Source organism: Gymnoscopelus microlampas (genome assembly GCF_963454915.1).
Source record: "Gymnoscopelus microlampas genome assembly, chromosome: 23".
Classification (NCBI taxonomy): domain Eukaryota; kingdom Metazoa; phylum Chordata; class Actinopteri; order Myctophiformes; family Myctophidae; genus Gymnoscopelus; species Gymnoscopelus microlampas.
Window position 1 is genome coordinate 4,596,838 of NC_139960.1, and position 26,477 is coordinate 4,623,314.

Here is a 26,477-nt window from a genome sequence, read left to right on the forward strand (position 1 = left end):
GTCAGAAGAATAGTTACAAAAGTTAAAAAAAGAAGAAAATCACAACACTATTATAATCCATGATCAGGCCACTGTTACAAGTTTATAAACATGTTTTGTGGTGGAAAAAACATAGCTGAACAAGCACTTGAGTGTTGTGTTAAAGTACATTGTGCAATATGGTGGACATATTCAGTTAAGACTTTGTGCAATATATGGCTATTAAAGGGTAGGGTTTATTTGCAGTGCCTAAATAATGATTTAGATCATAGTATGGTGAAAGTTGGTTATTGAAGTGACTTTAATGGAAGTAAGGTGATTCTGTGCATTTCTCTAACTTTGCTAGTCTAATTGTCTAATTTATACTTAACCACGTGTCATGTTTTTCAGTTGAACATTTGCAATGGTGGAAAGTACATTTACTTATTGTAGTATTGTACTTTACTTGACTTGAGTATTTCCATTTCGACTACTTCATACTTTTACTACATTACATTTTGGAAGCAAATGTACTTTTTAATCAGCTGCATTTGATACCTTTAGTTTGCAGATGAACAATATCAAATATAATCAACACATTAATTAGCATGTATTATTATACAGGTAGATATAATCAGGGGAGGGGACACGAGCTGCCCAGCAGTATATAAAGCAGTTGAAATAAGCCCATCCTTTACCAGCTGTAACATAACCACACACTAATGCATGAATAATTACAATATAATAATGTTATATTTCAAATCTGACATTCTGCATAATGGGTACCTTTGACATTGGTGCTTTAAGTATATTTTGTAATTTTACTATAGTCAAATTTTGAATGCAGGACTTTTACTTGTAACAAAGTATTTATACACTGAGGTATTTGTACTTTTACTTAAGTAAAACATCTGAGTACTTCCTCCATCACTGAAAATTCATTATTTTTTTGCAAGTGACCAAGGTTAAAGTAGGCTTAAGAGAGGGCCTGAGGTGATTATGTGCCTTTTGTGTTTATCAGGAAGGTATTGATTAATGGTGATCGAAAAGGAACTTGCATGTTAGTCCTTTTATCTTTGGCATATCGATAGGTGTGTGACCACAGAATCCAGGGAAGCAGATCTTTTCATAATGCATTGTCAATGGAAACGTACTGCAGTGGTTCTCAAACATTTTCATGTCAAGGACCCCCAATGAATTTGGCTCTCTGAAAAGATTTTGGACATGATCCCCATAAGGGAAGATTTGTGTAAACATTTTCAAAATGTAAACATTTTCAAAATGTAAACATTTTCAAAATAGCAGATCTACAAGCTCACAATGCGTTGCATTTAGCAGCTATTTTCAAATAGTAATAGTATAAAATAGGTTTAAATTGGTCAAAGTGATTTTGATGCTATGTTAGCAAATGTGTCTGGGGACCCCCTGGAACTCCTTCAAGGACCCCTGGGGGTACCCGGGCCGCACTTTGAGAACCATTGACGTACAGTATATGCAGGCAGGTATTTGAGGATGTATGCAATGTTTATTTTTTAGATTTGTGAAGTAATGTTCACTGTGCAAAGGAATAAAGTATGGTGTCTGATGTGTAAAATGTGACCATGAAATGGGAAAAAAAGTACTTTTGAATTCATTAAATCACACTTTGAGATGTTGAGTGAATTGGTATAATGTATTATGTTCACTCATTTTAACCAAAAATATCAAGTTCCAACAGTGCTGTCATTAAAGTACTGTAAAAGTACTGGTGGTGATGTCATTAAAAGTCAATATGTTGCTCCTTAGTGAATGTTTTATAACTCCATGGTCTTTTTTTTTCTTCTTAAATTGATTGCACAATGAAATAGAAGAATGGCTTTTGTTTTTGTTTGATGTTTATCATAACATGCCAAATATTTTATAGTTAAAATACAAATATATATATATATATATACTTTTTCATATGCCTATAAGTGTTTGCAAAAGAGCCTGGCCGATATGGCATTTTTGGAACCATTTTCCAATCTTATTAGATTGGAAAACATAAAATTCTTATTACTGGAATGACAGACCTCAGTGATACTAGAAAATATCAAAGTCTTCAGTTTGGGAAAACAAATGAATGCTCATATATTAGTGAATTGAGCACCCATACAAACAGTTAAAAGTGTCATATCAGACAACAGATTGTATTAAGACAAGCTGTATCGGCCTACAGCTCTAGTTTGCATACTGAGAGGTTCCTCTGTGGAAGAGCATAAGAGTTCATGGAATTAGAGACGAGAGGCTTACCAGACAATTCTATCACAGCCAGGATGTTTTATTTACAAAAAATGTATAAATGCTATTTTTTCTGTCTATATAGTGGGCCTATAAACCAGGGCTGGGCGATATTATCAACATCTAATAGAATAATATTTCTGACCAAATACCTTGATAATGGATATCTTGACCACACTATCAATTTTCGACATTATTTTTCCAAAATAGCCGATCTGCGAGCTCACAAGGCATTGCGATGCAACATGTTGAAAGCTTGAGGATGGCCTATTTGTTATTTTTTGCAAATCTTCGACAAGTTTGAAATAATAAGTATGGAATAAGGCTTTAGTGATTAAAACCAGGAAAAGACATCACAATATTACTTTATCCAAAATCCCACACAAGTCACATTGTCACAAGATCGATATATGTTGCCCAGCCCTAATATTAACTATATGACCAATCACCGGGTATCATCACATACACTCTACCAAAGGACATGGTTTTCCTGGACACAGATATAGATTAAACAATGTTCCTTATTTGTCAAGAACGAGAAAACACAGGTTGTGTGCAAAGCTAATACTTTTCTATGGCCTGATATGGACCATCATTTTCTCCCAAAATTGTTTACAGGGGAAGTAATGCTATATTGTTTACAGAAAGAAAATTCCACCTGTAAAAAGAAATGTGTGTGATGTATCCGTATCAATGTAATCAAATCAATGTACTGTCGATGTACAACAGACTATTGTGTGGTTGAAAGATTCAATAAATCTGAAGTACTGTGTAATGTGGCTTTTGTGTTGTGTAATGAGAGGCGGATGTGAAGAAAGTAAGTGCTAGAAAGTTTGTTTTGACTTTGATTTAGCACAGTTGTAAAAGCAGCACAAAATGTCTACACAAATCTTTAAAAAGAAGAGCACCAGGAGGAGGCAAGAAGCCCAAAGGGCTCATACAAGGCCTCTACCCATATGATCTCAGTAACCAAGTGCGTTGATATAAGACATTAAGCACCAAGCATAAGATATGGCACACAGCCTACAGACACAGCAAACAGGAATGAATGCTAGATACAAAAAAGGCCACTCCACCCTTTGATAGGCTCTATTCACAGCAGCCATATTATGAAGACATTCACAGGTGTTACCAATGATACTAATGCAGGCTCTGTTCCATTTAGTCTAGCACAGTGGTTTCCACGAGTGTACACATGGAACCAAATGGACCCTTACGGGTCCATTTGGTTCCATTTGTACACTCTCAGAGTTACACACCTGTAAGGGGCCATTTGGAAGCCCATGAGGGTCCTTGCAAGTCCCAACTGTAGACCCACTGGTGTTTCCAGTGGGCCAACATGCACAATATTAGCACCCTGACTCTTTTTGACCAGAATGGAACAGAGCCTTCATCATTAGTATCATTGGTAACACCTGTGAATGTCTTCATAATATGGCTGCTGTGAATAGAGCCTATTACCAAGGGGCACTGAAAACAGTACAAACTAGAAAAAGTGCTCCTCGGAGCACAAGTCTCCGCCAGCAGACTTGTGTTGGGAATGTTGGGAATGTTCTAATTCTTAAGTTCTAATTCTTACAAAAAATAGAACATGTTACTGTGTCATAGTAACATGACACAAGTGTCCTATCCGTCTGTATAACTGTCCTATCCATCCTGTCTGTATAAGTGTCCTATCCGTCCTGTCTGTATAAGTGTCCTATCCGTCCTGTCTGTATAAGTGTCCTATCCGTCCTGTCTGTATAAGTGTCCTATCCGTCCTGTCTATGTAAGTGTCCTATCCGTCCTGTCTATGTAAGTGTCCTATCCGTCCTGTCTGTGTAAGTGTCCTATCTGTCCTGTCTGTGTAAGTGTCCTATCCAATTGTTACAGTATCCGCCATTTCTCAGCCATTTAGTGATTATTCCTGTCTTACCTCACTTTGAAAGAGGCAAAGACTCTTTCAAAGTGACACATGTATTTATAGCCCGTTATATGTCACTAGCCAATCAGATCACACTATTTCACCGTATTGTCAAGTGTCACGTGAGGCTCGACCAATGTTTGCTTGGCTGACGGAAAGTGAAAACAAACTCTCCTGGCGGAGACAAAAAACCCACACAAAATGAGGCCCCATAGGGCTTTAACAACATGATTGCAAATGACAATAAGCCAACATACCGTAGTTGGCATGCATGTCTTGCATGATTATATGATTACAGGAGACATGATTACATTGCAAATTACAAATTTGCCAACATGGTTGACATGCATGCTTAAGCCTGATTACAAATTACACGATTACTAGTAATGACAATTTAGCCAACATGGTTGACACATACATGATTATACAGGATACCAAAGCCATACTGCTGATTACTCTCATATGAATTAAGTGAAGATAGTTGTGAGCCAATAGAATGCTTGTCCCAAAGTTTAATAGGCCTACGTCTGTATTTGAGGCAAAATTCCCCATGATTAGTACGGTAAAGGGGAGGGTGAACAACGTGTAGTTGTGAATTTATTTGAAAGTAATTATTAAAAGGTTTGGGAATGGAGTTAGGGAAGTGAAAAAAACATAAAAGATCTACAAGTTCACAATGTGCTATGAATTTGTAGATTTGCTATTTTCACAATCTTCTTTTTCTGAAACGACTTTGAATTTCTACATTTCGCATTTGCATCAATATGAAAAAGAAAATGTTCTTTGTAATTTGTACTTCTGAAAAAAAAAAAAGCTAGCAAAAAGCAAATCGGCTACTCCAGCTCTTTAAATCAAGTGCAAATTTGATTGAGCAACTTTCACTTGCAGTTCAGTAATATCCGAACAGGAGTATCTATACTTTGACTCAAGTACTGGGGCTGAGTACTTTGTCCACCACTGTTCCTAAGCCATTTCAAACATCCCAGTGTAGCCGTGATTCTTCTGAAAGAGCTCCTCCTGCAGCCTTACCAGGGCCAACAATGGGTCTTCACCCTTTCCTCCACAGGGGGAATCTGGCTGGGTAGACATCTTGGAGATGTATCCTTGGTCAGAACCACTGCTTGGGCCCTTCCTGGAAGGCTCCAGAAGCTTACCGTCCACCTCGTCCATCTCGACTGGCTGGCTGCAGCGAGCATACTCTAGGGAAGGGAGGTATTCCACTTCCTCCGCTACCGAGGGCATCCCCGCAACGCTGAACCCGAGCGACTGCTGCAGGGCCGCCAGTTTCTGTAGAGCCTCGGCCGAGGGCTGGTTCGGAGGCGAGAGGAGAGCCTCGTCCTCGTCCGCGGCAAGACACCGGCGTGCTAGGACGAGAGGGCCTTCGTCGAGGTGGGGCCAGTTCTCTGTCGGCCACGGTGGCTTGCTCAGCACAGGCTCTGCCACGTACAAAGGCTCTGCGTGCTGGCTGTAAGGACTCACATGATCCTCCAGGACTCCCGCTGGGGTGACCGCATTCAGAAGAAAAGATTGTCTGAAAAGGAACGATTGGATCCGTCAGCTAAAATTCTTTGATGGTCGATAAACAGTTTTAGGGCTGCAACTCCATTACTTCTTCGATTAATCGAATGAGCGAGAAACGTGTTTTATGCAAAAAAGAACGACAAGCTCACAACATGTCCCATCACAAAGCATTGTGAGCTTGTAGATTGGCTATTTTCACTAGTTATCAATTTATTTTGAGATGTTAAGTAAGAAACGATTATTTTCTATAATCGACTGTTGCACCTGTAAACTGTATGCGCTGAGCCAAAGCCCAGAACTATTAGAAATTAAGAAAAAGAAAAAAGGCTATAGCTCAAAACTATATTCGACCTCCTTACCATTCACCAAGTTTTCAGAATTCAGAACTCAGCAGTAGAGGTGCCTCTAACCCAAGCGGAAATGGCTCTAGACATTATCTTAAATGCAATGTGGGAAGTGACCGCGCAGTGGGGTCTACGTACCGGCACTCCGAGTTGAGCCTCGGTTGCAGCTCCACCACCGAAGCCATGTGGCGCTCCGGGTTGACCTCGGGCGTCAGGACGTGAACGCTGCTGTAGTTCTGATGGAGCTCTATGTCCTGAACGTAGACGGGGGGTCCTTCTCTGAAGAGGGGAACACACTCTAGGACCGGAGGGATTTGGGGCCGCTCGATGAGGGCATTGGACTCGGCGACCGCTTCCTCCTCGCTCGCCACGCATTCCGTCTCAAACCAATCGGGATTCTCCAACTGGTAGGCCTGAAAGCTCTCAACGGCGTTCCTCAGGTCTCTGCCCGAGGGACAGTTGAAGTACTCGTCCCCGCCGACGCCCTGGATGTGGTTGATCTGTAGGCATGCAGCAGTTAATCAAAATATCAAAAACAGCGAAAATAGCAGATCTACAAGCTTCCGGTGTGTGCGGTGAGTTTGTAGACATTTTTTTTTACTCTACAACATTGTAAGCCAAAGTATAAAATAGGGCTTAAGTGGAATCAAATGAATCTATTTAGTCGATTATAAAAAACTATTAGACATTTTTCACACTTACTTTTTCACACTGATAATATGTTAATTCTTTATAATCTAAAAAAGCTTAATCAAAAAAAGTAACAAATAGAATAAGCACTGTCAGAAGATGTTTGACAGCGGCGGGCGGCCCTGCTCACCTGACCTGGCTGGTACTTCTCAATGTCCAGAATGCGGAAATACAGCTCCTCGAAATGCTTCATCAGCTTGTACTTGACCCCGAGGTCAAAAACCGACGGCACGTCCCCCTCGCCGCATATGTCGTCAAAGTAGGCCACCATGTATTTGCCCAGGGGGGCGGCCTGGTGCATGTCCGGCAGGAGCAGGTTGAGGAAGGGGATGAGCATGTCGTCTGTGGGAGAGAGCACGTCCTCTCTCAGCATCACCCGGCCCTGGACACAGGGTATGCAACAGTGAACTAATACGTTTAATCGATTACAAAAAATAACTAACCAATCGATAATAGATCATTTTATAAAAGAATCGATTAATAATCAATCCCTAATTTTGCCATTATAGAAAAAAGACAATGTTAAAAAACATTTGTCAAAAATTGTGAAACTAATTTACTAGATATGAGCTCACAGCTTGAGATTGTAGACCTCCTAGTTTCACTATTTTGCATGACACTGTTGTGTGGCTTAGTATACTGTAAGGGCTTACCCAATTAAACCCTCTAGCCTTACTAAAATGGACCTGAGTTAAATCGGACCTGAATCGCCAAAAATAGCCGATCTACAAGCTCACAAGGCATCAAAACGTTGTGAGCTTTCTGAGCGTTGTGAGATCTGCTATTTTTGGCTACTGTTCCCCCCAGAATAGGGATATGTTTTCTGAAAAACTTCTGTTGCTATAACAGTGGTTCTCAAACTTTTTCTTGTCAAGGTCGCCCCAAAATGAAAAAGATGAAAAATACAAATGTTCAAGATTCCTCAAAAATAGCAAACCAGTGTGCTATATAGCTAAAATCCAAAATGACAAAGATTCTTTCCCGGTTTTAATGGGTTCATTGACTAACTGATAAATAGAACAATCTAAAAAATACATATTAATAAATGTGCTTATCGATTATCCTATCAATCGAAAAAGACAGAATCATCACCAAGAAAAGAATGGATAGCTGCAGCCCCCCCTCCGTACCTGGCCGCACATGGCTCTCCACTTGGCCTGAACGCCGGGCGAGCAGAGGACCAGCATCTTGTCGGAGGGGGCGGTGAGCTGCTGCCTCTGCCACTGCAGCCAGCGCATGGGGCCCACGGTGCCCAGGCCGGCCGAGTCCAGGAGGTCCACCAGCACCTCCGCGCCACACTTGGCCTTCAGGAAGGCGCACAGCTTCAGCACCACGTCCCTGTACAGACGGTGGTCTTGGGAGTAGATGACCAGCACCTTGGGAGGTTGTTTGGGCAGACTCGGCTCCTCAACTCCGACCAGAGGCTTGTGGAGATCAGGCTGGCCTATAATAAGCCACAGTTGTAGCAGGAGAGATTTGATATCGTTGCTATCAGGCAGAGAATGTTTTTTTGTTGTAAATTAATGCCCTACTTGATCATTCTACAGCGTCACACAAAAGTATCAAAAGTAGCAGATCTGCTACTTTTGCTATTTTTGAATTTTAGTCCTGAAAAGTAACAGTTTTGGACATAATGGTTTCCACCTGACAGAGTGACGATGACGATATATAATGCAAGGTGCAGTTATAAGGGATTGTGGTTGCTACTGTATATAATATAGTGTTTGTTCAATAACAGGGGTCTTTCTTCCCGTCTCTCCAGCTCTTGAATAAACAGAAAATATATTTTCAGGTGGGATACCAATTTCATCCAATCAGGAGATAGAACACATTTATCAACTTCAATTTTCTATTGTTACTGTTCCAATTATGTTTGCTCTTTTTCTTCATCAAATTCACTTGTTTAGTGTATACTGTATGAGTTCTCTCTCCTGAAATATAGAGCTATGGTAAAAAATAAAATAACATAAAATAAATTACAGCACCTTTAATGTTTTTTATAATATGTCTAACAGTAACCTTTCATAACACATATCAGAGTCATGGAGAAACAGATTAATAATATGATTGAATTAACAAGGACAGGATAAAGGTAAAGTTCTAAAAGTATACAGAGAGACAGTTGAAAATACTGTAGACCAGTGGTTCGCAAACCAAAATAATATGTATTTGTCCGCGCATGATCCTCTGAAATGATTTTGAGCCAGGGACCCCGATACAAGATTTGTGTTGATATATATAAAAAAAAACATTCAAAATAAGTCAAATGTTTTCTAGAATTTTTTAAAATAGCCAATCTACAAGCTCACAACGCGTTGCATCACTGGGGACCCCCTGGAATCCTTTAAAGGATTGAGCCCACTTTGAGAACCACTGCTGTAGATTGTACTAACCTCTGTGAGGTCTCCTGCGGGTATACAGGAAACCCAGGAGAGCACAAAGCAACACTGCTACGACTGCAAAGGACCAGTAGTAGGGAGCGGCTCCAGGAGTGGTCTTTGTTCGTGGCACACTTTTCACTGAGGCAGAGCAGAGGTCCATGAAAACCAACGTTGGACAGTAACAAAGTACATTTGATTGAGTACTGTACCCTGGAGTAATCTTTTTGAGTATCTTTATTTTACTTGAGTATTTTGTGTTGAATACAAATATTGTTATTTTGACTCTACAACATTTCTAGGATGGGAAATAAATTACAATATGAATTAACTACTTAAGTCCTATTTCAAATATGGTGAAAATAGCAGATCAACAAGCTCTCAACACGTCACGTTGTGAGCTTGTAAATCTGCTATTTTCACAATTTCTGGACCCCCCCCGGACACACACGCATACACACACATACCACGGCATATATTTAAAGGCCTCCCTCTCCGCCGGACACAGTCATTGCCACAGTGGGGGAAGAATGGTGCGATCTGCAAGGCAAATAAAACGGGTGCTGTTACCACTGACTTGAAGGTAACATTAAGTCACATACAGTATGACTTCAGGGCCTACATTCAAGAGAAAATGTTGGATTGCATCAACAGACCTGTTACAAAGAAATAACATAATTATGAAAGAGATGAGTAGCAGTAGTAGTAATGGTCAGGCACAGCTTGAATTTGTGTCCGGGTAGCTTTGTCGGTAGAGCCTTGGAACACAAGTTCCGGTCATGGGTTCGATCCTGGGCACCGCCAACTCAGCATAATGAGTAGCACGGCTTGGGTGCTGCAAGTTGTGCGGTAAGTACTGGGAGGTGTTGCTGTCAGGTAGGTGTTGCGCTCCACCTCAGCAATCCATCTCCCAGTGGTTTAGCGTAGGGTCCAGGGACTCTCAGGGTCCCTGGACTAGCACATTGAAACATGGATAGAGCTCGAGACTCCCACGTTCTCAGCTGATACTGACAATAAGGCTGTCTCCGACCTACTTACTTACAAGTGTGTCGTGTTACGTATATCTCGGGTTCTGGATTTGTTTCCATTTAACCCATTTTGGGCGGGAACCCCTATTTGTAACTATATCTTTCAGGACGGAAACCCCTTTTAGGGTTCCTGTTGCTATGTACAGTATATAGCAACTTACATTTGTTGCTAACCCTGAGTTGTGGGAACCAATGGGAGGAGAAAGCTGTGCTGCTGCTCCCCTTCAGGGATGGCGGTGGCAATAATAGAAACGTAAACAATAAAACATCCCAGGGTCAGAACTCCACTGGCTCTGGAAAGTTTCATGTTCTGGAAGGTTCTGGGCTAACTCTTTGTTTTCAAAAACAGCCAAGCCTAACGGCTCAACCAAACAGCAAACAAGCAATTTAGAATGATGACAGGAAGCACTTACCTCAACGTCAAAAACACAGCAGCTTCTTGGCCAATCCCCGAGCTGGAATTTTACAGTCAGTGACGTCTCGTTTTTCTGGGGAAGAGAGTCGTCAAGACTTAACGACGCATGTGAAACTATTGCATGACGTGCATGATAAATGATATAGCTTTAGATAATATTGAAAGCACCAAGCATAAAGTGGTAGCTTTGTCCTAATATTGATATCAGCTGATACAGTATACAACTGATGAAGTTATGTCTGTTATCCAGTAACGAGTAAAAACCTCAGTCTTAATTCAATTGTGAGAGTGTAAAATGGACCCAAGCGGACCCTTAGTTAAATTTACACAGAGGATTTGACTGTGTACACAGGCCAGCGATGTGTGGTCATGATAATCTTCCAGCTACAGTGAGAAACCAGAGAACTGAGATGTCATTTTGATGCCAAAAACTGATTACCCGGCTGTTCAGACTGAACGCTGATCACATCAGTCCTGAATCAAGAAATTAAACTTGCAGAGTCTAAAAAAAATAGAAAATCTATGGAGCTGTAAATAAGACACTACTCCTCAACTCTGGGTCTGTGGACTAAAAGTGGTCAAAATGTTTGGGTCTGTGGGTTTGCAATGTAACTCTGAGAGGGTACAAATGAAATCAAATGGACCCTTACGGGTCAATTTGGTTCCATCTGTACCCTCTCAGAGTTAAAGGTAGGATAGTGATATTCTTTGATTTAAGCAAAACGTGTTTTGTTAAAATGTTAAAGCTCTATATTCTGAAAGTCATAATTGCTATAGAGTGTTTGTTCATAAAAAGGGACGAACTCCCTTTCTCTCTAGCTCTTTAATAAACAGAAAGTACATTTGCAGTGGATTGCCAATTTCAACCAATTACCCATTTATCAGCTTCAATTTATAGTGTTCCTGTTCCAGTTCCAATTTTGTCTGCTCATTTCTTTGAGTCATCACTTCCAATTTCACTTGTTCATCCTCTAGTCTATTCTGTATGAGTTCTCTCTCCTGACTGATTGGATAAGATTGGTATCCTCCTGACCTGAAAATGTATTTTCTGTTTACTAAAGAGCTGGAGAGACATGTTACTGAACAAACACTATACTATAGCAATGATTACTATCAGAATATAGAGCTATACACTCATTTGAACACATTCATTTTAGATTGGGACATCATGCAATGTAAAACTCTTTTCTGTTGCCTCCGGCTACAAGAATCAGTCTTCACTGATTCAACTGTAGCGCCACAACAGGATGTGGGGGATATTGTGGTCTACCTAGTAATGCATCACTGACTAGGTGGAAAATATGTACTGTAACATGAAAGGTCATTAAGATGTCTCTCTGACTTCCGAGATGCATACGTTTGACCGTTCCAGAAATATAATGAGCCTCTTTTGTTGCCATGTGAACGGAAGAAACAACCTCGAGTTAGTCCTTGTGTTGAAGAAAGGAATCTGGGTCAAAACAGCACAGGATGCTGAATCTACAGTAAATACACGTTTCTAGGTCAGGTCTCTAAAGAGGAACAACTACACTTGTCTTCTTCGTGAGATACAGCTTTGCCTATTAGCCTACATTTGAACACAGGAAGTAGGGTTGTCATGAGAAATGTAAACTTTGATGTGATACTGGTATATAAAAAAAACAACGATACTTAATGCCATTTCTCAATACTATAGTGAAACACAAAGGTCCTAGGCACACTCAACAGGGTCTTCTTTTCTACATTAACCCATTAAGACGGTAAGACCTGAAGCCTAACTGTTTTCTAAAAAACTAATGTTGCTATATCAGTGGTTCTCAATCTTTTTCATGTCAAAAGGACCCCCGAAATTGTATTTGGCTGCGGACCCCCATCTCAAAATATTTTGTTCCAGGACCCCCAGAAGCAAAGATTTGAGTTAAAAATGTTCGCTTTAAAATGATATATATTCAAAGATTTGCACACATTTTCAAAATGTTTCAAAAGTAGCAGATCTACTATCGTTGCTTGTATCTCCAAATGTTACGTTTTTTTGGGTAAATTAATGCCTACTTCGTCATACTACAGTGTCACACAAAAGTACCAAAAATAGCCGATCTATAAGCTCACAGCTCACAGCGACGTGACACGTTGTGAGCTAGAAGCTGCTATTTTGAAGAGCTTCTGTTTTTAATACATTTTTCAAGTGAAAGGGGTCACAGGAGTCTGTCTGTTAGTTTTATAAATATTTAACAAATGGAAAAAGTATTAAGAAGAGCTTATGACTACATTGGATCCACTGGAACACAGGTTATTTTTTCCTTTTCCTGAATAGTAACAGCTTTGGACATACAGGGCTTCCACCCGACAGCATCGCTATGCGACATGCACATGACAGTGTGTCTGGGCTCTGGTTCCAACATTGTGTCCTCTCTCACCTTGAACACTTCCTTATGTTCCATAGAGCCAGAGCATTGAACCAGCACCAGGTATTTCTCGGAGAGTTCATCGGTTTTGAAGCTTACAGCCAGCGTGGGTCTGCTGCTCTGGTTTTCACTCAAAAGTTCCAGCGTTGTGTTGGGCTTCCAAAGACTTCCTGTGTCAACAAACGGCAATGAGTCACTGTGAGTCACATTTCAGTTTTTTTTTTGTGTTATTTATTGTTTTTTACGCTGAGTGTACAAAAATGTGTTAGGCTTTCAAAGACTTTGCTGCATTAACAAATACCAACGTCTCACTGCATCCCACCGGTGTTAATTTCGTCGACTAAAACTATGACGAAAAACGTTTGTCGACTTCCTTTTTTCCCAGACGAAAAGTAAATAAAAAGTAATTAAAAACTAAGCTAGGATGACTACAACTATGACTAAATATAAAGAGAAATTTCACCAATAAATAAAAACTAGAGGAAAATGCTAAGTAATTTTATGTTTGGTTGCGCACGGATGTTGCACTCAAACATTGCCGATCTACAAGCTCACAACATGTCACAGATGCGTTGTGAGCTTGTAGATCGGCTATTTTCGGCACACAGCTAAGTATAAATCAGGCATTACGAAGCCATCAAGGCCTGCCAAAATAAAGATTAGTCGACTAAATCAACTGTAGATTTAGTCGACTAAAATCGTATGACATTTAGTCAACTTTTAGAACTAGACTAAAACTAAAACATTTCAGATAACTCAAATATGACTAAAACTAAATGGAATTCTATTCAAAAGACTATGAGAAAAACAATTTGCTGTCAAAATGATCACTGCATCCCACACTGTTAACTCTGTCAGTTCATTCAACTCCACAATTGTCTATAAAGTATATAATTTATGAACAGTATCACTAGAATAAGGGAAATTATAGCATTGTTACTTACCGCTCATTACGCAAGGTTCGGTTCCCTTCATCTTGGGATCTCGACAACCTGAGTTGATAGAGAATCAGAACAGTGTCTCTGTTAATACAACTCATACTGACTCAAACACACAGCTGCTGCAAGACAATAATGAGAAAGTACTATAGGATATGTGTGTTCTCAAAGTGGGGTCCGGGGACGCCCAGGGGTCCTTTAGAGGGTTCCAGGGGATCCCCAGCAAAATTAGGAACAGTTTAAACAGTCTACTGTAACCCTAATGTATACTTTGGCTATCCAAAAATAACTTGTAGATCTGTTTTTTTTTTTCATGTTGACAAATCTTCTCTTCCTGGCACAAAATATTTTCAAATGGTTGTCTACGGCCAAATGTGTTATTATTTTTGGGGGTCCTTCATTGACATGAAGATGTTTGGGAAGCACTGCTGTGGGTTACTTACTTGGAACAGTGACTTCTGTGCGAACGTCATAAGAGGTGTGAGCCAGCTCTGGCTTGGGGATGTTAAAGACAGACACCCAGTATGTCTCACCAGGGTCAACCACCACCACATCTGCAGAGAAATTCCACTAAAACAAAACAAAAATAATCATTAGCAGTGGTGGAAAGTATAGTAACTCAAGTACTTTACTTAATTTACTTTACTTATATGAGTATGTGCATTTTTCTTAATAGGATCTTGTAGTTTAAATGGTGGACTGAAAGCGAACACATTTCTGTTAATCCCATTATCTCATCTGTGCATTACTATGGGATATAAATAAAATAATTGTAATAAATTAAATAAATAACAGGGCCCCCTCACATGCATTAGAAGGAAAATATCAGTCACCAGATCAGATCAGTGTTTTCAATGAGTCTAACATGGTTAAAGTGGAGTTTGAAGTTGCAATGGGTTTATAAAGGAAGAAGGCGTGTCTGATAAAAATGAATATCAAATATCTAAATATTGAATCAAGCAACTTAAAAAACTGTCTGGTGTGCACACACAAGCCAGAGGAGACGTTAAAATTATCCAAGAAGTGAAATACCCCCTAGTTTTCATATACCACTGATGAAAAACTAGTATGGACCCTGAACAGATTCAATAAAAGACGCCTGCCTTGAAATTTAGAAATAACATGTCCACAAGATAGACGTGTACCCACCTTTTGCTCTGACAAAGGGTTCCTCATACGTAAGGGAAGGTCTAGGAAAGAATACCGAATACAAAGCTGCTGATTGGTCGCTGTGACAAGGACGTGAAGCTCGGTGGCATTCAGATACCTTATGCTTCCTGTGGGTCAATCAGAACAGGTCAAAACTTCAAGATGATAAGAATGTCCTTTTCTCTTCCAGAGGGGAGAGGGAGAGAGAGAGAGAGAGAGAGAGAGAGAGAGAGAGAGAGAGAGAGAGAGAGAGGAGAGGGAGAGGGAGAGCGAGAGCGAGAGGGAGAGCGAGAGAGATAGTCTACAAGCAACAACAACACAATAGTAACAACTATAATCACAGCAATAACAAGAAAAAATAGCCATAGCAATAACAGCAGCAATAATAATAGTGTATAGGGTTCTGCGGTAAACGAAGTAGGCTACGGTATATAGGGAAGTGGTTAATCTGGGCAATTCACACACAACCAACATACCGTCATCTTTCAGTTTCCATTGTGCCACAAGCACTGGCTGAATGTGTCCGTTTTTGTCTTGACGTGTGTCCACCTCAACTTTTAAACCCTCTGGGGCATTTGGAGTGTAATCTCTTCTAATTAGCCATTCAGGGTCCATGCAGTTACCTGCAATAAACACCAAAGATGTTAAAACATGCTGTAAGTGATAACTTCTGGTAAAATGAGTGAGCTCTATATTCCCACAGTAATCTTTGCTATATAGTGTTTGTTCAGTAACAGGGGTCTCCCCCGACTCTCCAGCTCTTTAGTAAACAACTTATACATTTTAGAGTTGGGATACCAATTTCATCCAACCAATCAGCTGAGAGAGAACTCATAGGCTACAGGATAAGTGGGGGAAAATGCTAGTGCTTAAAAACAAATAAATCATTGATGCACCAGTTACCTCTCCTTCATAGCATTCTCTTCACTTATAGCCCAGAGGCTTATTCTCCGCAATTTGAAATCTGATAAACCTCCATCATTCACAAATTGGGTCAAGGATGTGTTATCAATTGTACTGTACTATTGTCTGGTTAACGTATGATTTGAATATGCTAAACCCCCTTAATCTTACTAAGGTTAATTTCACCCTTTTCAATCAATTTTATTTCTAATTCCAATTTTATGTTAAATTATTTACTACTCTTTTTCTTTTTTCCGGCGAGGGTGAGGTTTATGTGGGGTTGTGTCTTTATACTTGATAATCAATCAAAAACAAATAAATAAATGAGCAGACAAAACTGGAACACAAGCTTAGTGAGTGTATACAAGATACAAAACGTTGAAATACAGAATAGAAGAATAGATGATCTCATTCAAGGAAATGAATAATGTACAGTAAGTAGCCTACTGTATGTACTCACCTGTTGTGACTTTACACCCCAGACCCTATGAAAACATACCATGAGAAGTTGAGAACACAAGAGCAAAGTAATATTAAAATGAAAAAGTCAAATAACATCTAGATAACCTTACTGCTAAAGAAGTTGGACTCATAGTTACAGCGGTAACAGGACAGGTGGGCAGTAGGGACATCTGGGCACCTCGATGTAAAATTGGCTATTTTGTCCAAAATGTTGAAAAATAAAATATTTTTAAAAAATGGTCTTAAGTAATGTAAAGTATACATGATGTGAACATGCACGGTACATCATTATTAGACTTAATTTTTATCCTTCCACTTCTTGTTGATGCCCCAAAATGACTGGATATACAGGTTTTGTAGCAATTTGTAGCAACTGTAGAAATATTAGACCTTAATTGTCAAATGTTTAAGCATGTTCTGATCATTTATACTTTACTTTACTTAAGACCATTTTTCAAATATTTAATTTTTTAACATTTTGGACAAAATGGACAATTTTACATCGAGGTGCCCAGATGGATGTGCCCACCTATCCTGTATCCGTTACAGCCTACACCAAAGTAACTGTCAACCTATTCAAAGAATATCCACCAGGTAATTATGTTAAGCTTGTACATAATAAATAAATAAGGAAAAAATACTAAAACTAACCCAACAAAAAGTAAACTCTCTTTCTGTGTTCTTTTCTTTTTTTTTACCTTTTTTTTTTTTTTGCAGTTTCACACAGATCGTTCCATGACAGAATATTCACACATTAAAGCACTCTCTTTCCCTGTTTTAAATGCTTACCTCCTGTGTACAGCTGGGAGGATCATCAGGCCCATGATCTAAGATATTCGCGCAGTGCAACAGACAGGGCAACAACAACAACAGGAGAACCAGCAGCACGTCTCCAGGTGTACGAAGTTTCATTTTCACTCATTATTTACAGTATGCATCATTCACAAATAAAATAGGCCCTGTTTGTCTACCTGCCGAATGAAATGTGACGATTAAAATTAAAAGAATAAGATTAAAACATTTCAGATAGATTCTAATAAGAGCACACCTGTCGCATAGATAGATGTCATTGTGTGGGAGGCTTGGTTTAAAGTGCAGTGTATTTCCTGGTCCGTATGCAAATTTCACCCATATTTACGGTAAGTGCGTGATGTTTACTCCACCGTACCGCGGTGGTGCTCTCCGAAAATAGCAGATCTACAAGCTCACAACGCGTTGCTACCGCGACGCATTGTGAGCTTGTAGATCTGCTATTTTCGGACGCGTGGGACTTTTTCTTAAGAAAGTGAAACCAGATTCTGCGCTAAACCCACTCCTTCCTTGAGCGAATGATTCATGAGTTATTCCTTAGTATTATATGGGCGTTACCCCCAGAAAAAGGCTACACCATAGTGTCTATTGGTCCAGATTTGTTGATTGCTTGAACTGGAAAGTTATTTGGAATCTTCCATATAAATATCTTCTAATACAGTGAGGGAGGTTTCGTTTAAAATCATGCATAGTATTATCCTAATCCAAGTAATTATTCTGAAGTTCAAGAAAGACATCTGTGTGAAATGTAGACCCAGTCAGAGACAATGCTGCCCTTATTTTGGAATTGTACCCACAGGCCACATGCACTAAACACGATTTGGAAGGATGTATCTCGGTATATTGTTGATAATGTTGACTCTGACTTACTGGCAAAATGTAGTGTTTGGCTTCAATAATAAGAAAAATGAGGTATTCATAATTAATTTGATCACTATTCTAGCTAAATTTCATATACATAAATCCAAATGTAGTCATTCCAAAACCTCTTTCATTGTATTTGCGAAGCCAAGCAGTAGAATCCGTGTACGTAGCGTTCAATTGATATCCGTTCTCAAATCCCAAAATCGAAAATCGGAAATTGTCCGTTCAGTTTATATCCGTTCTTAAGTCCCAAAATCGAAAATAAGAAATTGGCTTCATCTCATGAATGGAAAACGGAAATTGACCCGTTTTTTAATTTAATTTTTTTGTTAAACACAATTTTTGCCAAGATATCAAGTATTACTTTACAAGCCCGTATCTTGCGTTCAGTCTATTATTCAATGTGAAATCAAAAATCAAAAATCGAAAATTGGCTTGATTTTCAATTTTAGCCTTTCATCTACATGAATGGAAAACGGAAAATTACCTGTTTTTTAATTATCGATCATTCATATGCATTATTATACAAAGTTACGGATAGGGAGGGGCGGAGCCGAGACTCCACCCCCTCCCTACGCGCCATCTTGGTGAGGTCCGGTTCGGTCCAGCAGCACCGTGTTAGCTCCGGCTAAGTGTAACACTGTAAACAAACACATAGCAGCTACTTTAGCTAGTCACTGCTAGAACATTTTACGCAGATTAAGAGGAAACAATACGAGGAGAAGATTACATTTATCGGTATCGATCCGTATAAGCTTGTTACGAGTGAGTTTAGTGTCAATAAGGATCTTTATCCGCCGGGCCATACATTATCCGGATATTGTATGATTATTATTTAGTGTTTACACGCAGTGCCTACTACACTATGGACCAGTTGATGGCCTACAACAGCCTTGAGGCTCAATCTTATTTGTGCAAGGGTAAGTAAGTTTGTTTTTATTATTTTGTTTTATCGTTTGACAGGTAATGTTGGTGAACTGTAGAAGTGCTGTGCAAGTCTGTGTGTTAGCGTGGCTACTGTTAGCCTTGGATCAAGACTATCGTAGATTTATTTTATCTGAGTCAGACTTGATCAAATACAACTAATATATAGTCTTGATCCGAGGCTAAGCTTTTTTAGCCCTGGCGTTAGTGAGTTCTCTCTAACTTAGAGAGAACTCTAACGCTGGACTAAGCTACTGTGTGCCCAAAAGAAGTCAGACGTAAACAAAGCCCAAATATGGTCCTTATTAATGACCCAAAATAATTCATGAAAGTCGAGTCTGTCCATTGTGGCTGGCATGCAGATAGTCAAGCTTTGTTCTTTGAGAGTTTCATAGGGGGAAAAACACAAGTAAAAAGTACTAGCCTGGTTACCCAGCACTTTTCATACAGTCAGTGGCTGGTCTTACAAGCAGGGTCTTACAAGACTGGGTCAAAATGTACCACAACCAGGGTCGGTAACACCACAGCATTCTAACTAGATATAATTACAATTACGATCAGGGGTCTTCAACGTTTTCAGGCCAAGGACCCCTTGGCTGAGAGCGAGATAAAGCAGGGACCCCCATTATATTGTATAGAATATTTCTTTTTTCATAGATTTCATAGGCAGCTTCATAGACTTGTTCCACAGCACTATCATGTTGGATTCATGTTAATGTGTATTTCCAAACATTTAATCATGCACTTAAACAACACTTATACCTGACCTTTCACTCTGTACTTAGCCTGCTCTTTTTCCCCGCTATACTAAACCACTTTGCCGAAAATAGCAGATCTACAAACGCACAACGCCTTTGGCTAAAGTTCCTCTCAGAATAGGGATACTTGGTTGAAGTGGTTTATGTAAAAATCACACAAAGATTTGGCGGACCCCCTGTAGTAACTCTGAGGACCCCCTAGGGGTCCCGGACCCCCTGTTGAAGACCTCTGCTTTAGATATTATTTGATTTTTTTGTTGCACGCATGCAGTGTTGTCCTATGTAAGCTGAAGACAATAATACCCTAGCGGTCTGTTCTATCACAGTAATATCACTGTTTACTCTATTCTCAGGTGCTGCACTCAGCAACCGAGGGAGAAGCCAACCTCTCCCTGGATCATGGCCCCAGAGCACAGCACACTGGGGCGGTGCTTGACGCACACTGTGACTGCAAGTCTGGACTGTGTGAGGTCTGGTCCCGTGTAGGTGCTGCGCTGCAAGAGTCCAGAGGAAAGACACAGTAGAACCTTACTCTAGGTGCTTGTGGCCCACTTCAGCGACTGAGTCAAAGCGTGGTAACGTGAGTTGTGTATTTTAAATTGAGCATATTGTTCTAATTCATTAGAACCAGGGTCAGTGAAACCACAGCATTTTAACTAGATAATGACAATGCTTTATGTATTATTTGATTGAAGCATGGAGTGTTCTCTTATTTAAGCAGAAGAAAATGATCTAAAAGTTAAATGATATCCTACCGGTCTGTACTATCACAGTAATATTCCCTGTTTATTTTATTCTCAGGTGTTTTTGACCCATCTGCAAGTAATAACCTGAAACACCTCCAAGGAGTCTAATTAAGACCATCTGCACTCCAGGCAGCTCCCAACACAGCGTGTAGCAGCAGGACCCTCGCTACAAGAAGAGTCACTCCAGGCAAGGCAGCATGACGCTGGCCACCAACAGAGCCGTGCCTACTGCTCAAAAGCCCAGCAGTTTGATCAGCGTCACCACCAGCGTCCATCAGATTTTCCTGGAGACTGTGTACTGTACTGGTTGGCAGAGGATTCAACATTGCAGATAGTGTAGGATCTGTCATGGCATGATTAGTCACACTAGCCTTTACAAAAGGGGGAAAAACAGCTATATTAATCTAAACTAATATTATACTTTACTATATGCTATATTATACTACTATATTGTGAACTCTCTATACATACATACTGTATATCTCTACATATCTACTATTTTAATGTGCTTCACCAAAACGAAAAATGTACTAATCTTTGTGCAGTAGTAGCCTCGTGAAGAGGATTCAAGCTCTTAAAAGAGATGACTTCAAGAGCTTGCACTTAAATTGTGAATAAAATGTTTTATTGAATGCCATTATTTGCCTTGCATATTCTGTAATCTGTAGCCTACTATTGATAAATGTCCTACTTGGCTTAAATTAAGCAGTTGTTTTTATGAGTGATGTTTAGATTAGATTTAGTTTCAACTTTATTGTCACTGCACAGAGTACAAGCACTACTGAGACAAAAAAATGCAGTTTCGCATCTACAGCTGAGTTACAGTGTGTCATGTCCAAGGAGGAAGAAACTGCAGGAGATTCTTCTTACTGAGAAAGTGGCTGAGAACAAGAGAATCATGTGTTATCACTATAATCAATGCAATGGTTCTCATACTTTTCCATGTCAAGGACCCCCAAATTAATATGTATTAGCCCCATCTGAAAATATTTTGTCCCAGGGACCCCCATACTATGTTTGTGTTGTAAAATGTTTCAAAAACATTCAAATTCTTCTGAAAATAGCCGATCTACAAGCTCACAACACATCACATTGAGACGACTCAGACGAGGAGCATGGAGTTTGGTTATATTTCAAATAGCCAATGTACAGGGAGGTGCTTAAAACAGATGTTGATGCTACGTATATATTAAGGACCCCTGGGGGGTCCCTGAACCCCACGTTGAGAACAATTAGTGTATGTATAATACAGGGCTCTTCAACGGGGTCAGGGACCCCTAGGGATCCTCAGAGTTACAGGGGGCCGCCTAATCTTTGTGTATTCTGGAGGGAACTTTAGGGAAAATAGCCGATCTACAAGCTTGTAGATCTGCTATTTATAGGCAATGAGGTTTGGTGTAGATGGGGGGGGGGGGGGGGGGAGACCAAGTGAAAGGTCAAGTTTATGGTTTAAGTGATTAAATGTCTGAAAATACAAATGAACATGGATCCAATATAGTGCTGTCAAACCTATGAAGCTATATGAAATCTATGAAAAGTTTGAATCTGCCACACAATTGTATACAATATGTAGTGGGGATCTCTGATCATCTCTCAGCTATGGGGTCCTTCGTCTGAAACACCTTGAAGACCCCTGGTATAATATATAAATAGAATGAACTGTAAGCGTAGGTATGAATGTGACATATACAGAACAGTATGAACACTAAACTGGTGTACTGTAAATGTTATGTATTGTACAGTCGGAGGTATACAGTGTGTACATATACCTACAGCTGTTAATCTGTAACATTCACTTTGTGTGTTTGGGATATTTCACCCCCAAAATGACCTTTTCTATGGATTAGTCACCCCATCGAGACTTGAATTGATGGAAAGTAACTAAGTACAAGTACTCAAGTACTGTAATTAAGTGCACTTTTGAGGTATTTGTACTTTACTTGAGTATTTCCAATTTCCAATACTTTTACTTCTACTCCACTACATCTCAGAGGTAAATAGTGTACTTTTACTCCACTACAATTATTTGAAAACTTTAGTTACTAGTACTTTGTAGATTTTGATTATTATTACTGAACATACATTAACCACTTCAGCCCTATATACATTTTGGCCATTTGAAAATAGCCGATCTACAAGCTTACAATGCTTCCGATGTGACGCATTGTGAGCTTGTAGATCTGCTATTTTCAAAAGATGTTTATACATTTGAAAACTTGAAATGGGACATTCCAGTACTTTTACTTTTGGTATTTTAAGTACATTTTGATGCCAATACTTTTATACTTTTGAATTGCGGACCTTTACTTGTAACAGAGTATTTCTACATTGCAGTATTGATACTTTTACTTTTACTAAGTAAAACATTTGAGTACTTTTTCCACCACTGGGTATATGTTGTACAAACAAAGACATTAACACTATAGATATTGCTGTCTAGAATGTGTACATTATTAATATTGTACCTTCAGGCGTCCTAGCCTACTGTATGTCTTGGCATTTATATTTCACTATGGCACCATCCATACTAGTCCAAACAGTATAGGCCAACAATACATATTAACACATTTCTACCAGTTTATACTGTTCATAATACTGTATCTTAGCTCTTTAATTCCAACCCTTTATTTGTTCGTTATATAATTTAGAATACATCATGTACTATTATACTGTAATACTCATGGCATGACACATAAATCATGATTATCGCATTCTCAACCATTTAAACCCAGTTGGTGTGAATATCCTGTACCCTTCCTATACCCGATTCCTCTTCCAGCGATCCAGAAACAGATGTGTGCCTAGCTACTGTGTACTTGTTACGACCTTATAAGGTGTCTAGAGGCTAAGGAGTAACACATACACAGGTAACGAAAAAGTGTACATTAATATTAGGATCAACCTTAAGTTTACAATGGATAATTAAGCAGATCAGGGAAAGCAACAAACTTCAGGGTGGCCAAAGCCAAAATACCCCAACCCTACCTGAAAAGAAAACAACCTAAACTCCACCAAAACAAAGTTACAGTATAGGCTCCCTAACTAAACAAAACAGGGTCAAAAGGGGGAACAAAATAAATGGCGGCACATCCCTACAAGCTTCCCTTCTCTATTATACTCAGGAAAAAGGTTTGGAATATGATTACGTTTCCTATCTAAGAATAGTCTATACTTTAAACACTAAGTAAATAAAGTTACCTACTTACGCACTAAGCAGGAAAAAGGTATGGCACACAGCCTATAGACCTACAGTAGCAAACACCAGCTAACTAACAGAAAGGGTTCAGCACATGGAGGTGACGGATGGTAAAAAGGCTGATGAGGAGCTTCTCCCAGGCTTTTATGCTGTCTGGGCTGATTGAGGAAGCTGCAGCTTGCTTTTAATGCTCTTCAGGTTGCCCTGGTTGAGCTTAGACTGGTTTTAAATGCAAGCAAAACTAAATTCATGCTGTTCACTAGGGCTAAAACCACCAACCTTAGTAATATAGTCATAACCTCTTCAAGTGGTGCTACAATAGAAAGGGCCACGGAATACAATTACCTTGGCATCTGGCTAGATGAGAAATTGTGTGTGTAAATTTCACATTGAAAACCTTGTCTCTATAGAAATAAATCTTGCTTTCCTGCATCCAGTAGGAAAACAATTAGTATGGAGACATTATCTATAGAACTGCTACTCCATCAATTTTAAAGCGCCTCGACACTGTGTACCATTCTGCCCTAAGATGGGTCACTGGTGACAGCTATGGTACCCATCATTGTACACTCTATGGGAACGCAGGCTTATCCTCTCTATCTGAGAGGCGTGATAAGCACTGGTACAGTATGTATTTATTTCTAAAGCCATCTCAGGAATGCTGCCCCCTTATATTTGTTCTATGTTGGATCAGAACCCTATTACATACCAGACCCGCTCAACTGATCTCCTGACACTCAAGGTTCTTTTTGCACAGACAGAGTTAGGCAAGACAGCATTTTCTGTCAGTGCTCCATCTGCCTGGAATGAGCTCCAGAGGCCCTTGAAAATCAAATCACTTCCATCTGTAGGTCATTTCAGGGAAATGACTTCCAACAATTTTGTTCAGGATTGTAACTGCTTTATTTAATTTAATTTAGGTAGATCTGTTCTAGTTCTTTGAGTATTTTAGCTTTTTTTTAGTGATTTCTGTATTCTGATTCATGCATCTTATGTTGCTGTATGTGAATGTCTATTCCTGTTGTTGATTACTGTGTTCTGTTTCTCGGCTACATTGAAAATGAGGGCCTGCCCCTCAACTGTACTCCGAGCTGAAATAAAGGTTATGATGATGATGAGGAATGAGGCCCAGGTGTGTCTCCAGACACCACGCCACTCCTCCAATCTCTACTCCACCCTCCATTACCAAGTAGGGCACTGAAAACACTCAGAGGGTTAAAAACACAATATGAGGCCACATAGGGCCGTAACAGTACTCAATGTATAACTATACATATATATATTACACTGTACTGAAAAATGACACCATTATCGCATTCTCTCAGCCACTGTTCGCTGTGGACACGCCACCTGCTGACTCCTGAAGATCTGATCAGTAAACCCAAACGGAATCTGCAGTTTTTTTTCTGTTTTTCAGTGGTGATTCAGGAGGAAAATCTGTGGGATTCTGCGGGGTGACTTTTTAAGGTTTTAGACAGTTATCCAGTACTATAATCAATGTGTTTGGAGCAAGAATAACAACCCTAAACATGCTAAATAAATCTTAAAGTACCACAAAGTAAGATCCATTAGTCAAACCTTTGATTTTGTCATTTTTTATTCAATACTAATTCACTCCTTCATGAACATTCTTTAGTACATATTCAATTCAAATAACAAATGTGCAATAAAATGTAAATTTGCCACTGAAATGCATTGGGAACAGGTAGATTAAACATTAATCTAAGAAAACAATAATTTACCAATGGGTCCAACATGAACATACATAAATTCATTCTCTAAATAATGTAATAAATACATAAATAAGTATAGTGCAAATGCGAGAACTGATATTTTTTTAGAACAATTTAAATAAAAATAATTTATAATTAAACCACAGATGTTTGTTTTTTCTGTATGTATGCAAGTCTGTACATTGGAAAGGAACAGTTTACTTTAACTACTTACACTCTCTATTCTAAGACAAATAGACCTGAGTTGCAACTGTACTTTCCTTTACACGAATTCTCTCTCATAAAAATAGCCGATCTACAAGCTCACATCGCGCTGCATTGTGACACGTTGTGAGCTTGTAGATCTGCTATTTTTGGCTAATGTTATCCCCAGAATATGGATGCTGGATTTTCTTTTTTTTAATTAAAAGGAGGGGAAAAAAGAACATTTTACATAATCGTTAAACATACATTAATTAATTTGTTCAATAAATACATTTGGAACAAATACATACAACAGATATAGTGCTTGTTCAAGAGAGGATACAAAGCACTTCCGGAACATTAAATAATCATTGAAAAACAGATGATTGTTTTTTTCTGCAAGTCTATGCATTTGAAAAGAACAACTTTAACATTCTATACAAGACAAGGCAACATTTAACAACCATTAAAGCGTCAGTCAGTCAGTCAGTCAGTCAGTCAGTCAGTCAGTCAGTCAGTCAGTCAGTCAGTCAGCCTGAGGCTTTCAGCCAGGCATTCTGAGTCAGTCAGTCAGTCAGTCTGTGGCTTTCAGTCAGGCAGTCAGTCAGCCAGCCAGCCAGATAGCCAGCCTCTGGCTTTCAGTCAGTCAGTGGGGGTTATTCTGCCGACAGTTGAATTTGGCAATAAGCATCATTGTAATGTTGTGTTCAGTCAGGCTCCGTCGGTACTGTGTAAGCAGCATAGTGTAATGTGAGAAAAGACTCAACATCCACTGAGGTAGCGGGGTGATGGAGGTACAATGATGCTAGTGGGGCAAGAGTGGGCATTCTGTCCTCCCTGGCAGCCCACCACTCCACAGGACTGACATACTCAGCATCACTCTAGTCCATGTGGACGTAACGATGTCATTCCTCAGCTGACACAAGGGTAA

At 39.5% G+C, this 26,477-nt stretch overlaps 1 protein-coding gene and 1 long non-coding RNA gene across 5 annotated transcripts; one reads left to right on the forward strand and one right to left on the reverse strand.

The window, feature by feature from the left end:
* Positions 1-2,236: 2,236 nt before the first annotated feature.
* On the reverse strand, positions 2,237-17,424 carry il17ra1a (interleukin 17 receptor A1a). 4 transcript variants are annotated; one of them, XR_014600243.1, is made up of 15 exons: positions 17,122-17,424; positions 16,331-16,355; positions 15,444-15,590; positions 14,968-15,095; positions 14,262-14,388; positions 13,825-13,872; positions 12,893-13,050; positions 10,495-10,569; positions 9,521-9,593; positions 9,069-9,212; positions 7,806-8,119; positions 6,806-7,057; positions 6,124-6,485; positions 4,306-5,651; positions 2,237-3,703 (listed from the first exon to the last, which is right to left on the reverse strand). XR_014600243.1 is itself a non-coding variant. In XM_084050256.1 (14 exons), exons 1-14 carry the CDS (start codon positions 17,242-17,244, stop codon positions 5,084-5,086), a joined length of 2,526 nt encoding a protein of 841 aa, XP_083906382.1. In that variant the 5' UTR covers positions 17,245-17,424; the 3' UTR covers positions 2,237-5,083. The 4 variants fall into 4 exon arrangements, 3 of the variants coding, with proteins under 3 accessions (XP_083906382.1, XP_083906380.1, XP_083906381.1); XM_084050256.1 differs by having other exon boundaries at positions 2,237-5,651; positions 9,069-9,194; XM_084050254.1 differs by having other exon boundaries at positions 2,237-5,651.
* A 1,170-nt stretch (positions 17,425-18,594) lies between these two features.
* Positions 18,595-21,139, forward strand: LOC311039710. Its single transcript, XR_014600189.1, has 3 exons — positions 18,595-18,926; positions 20,042-20,268; positions 20,490-21,139. It is a non-coding gene; the product is annotated as an uncharacterized lncRNA (long non-coding RNA).
* The last annotated feature ends 5,338 nt before the right edge of the window (positions 21,140-26,477 follow it).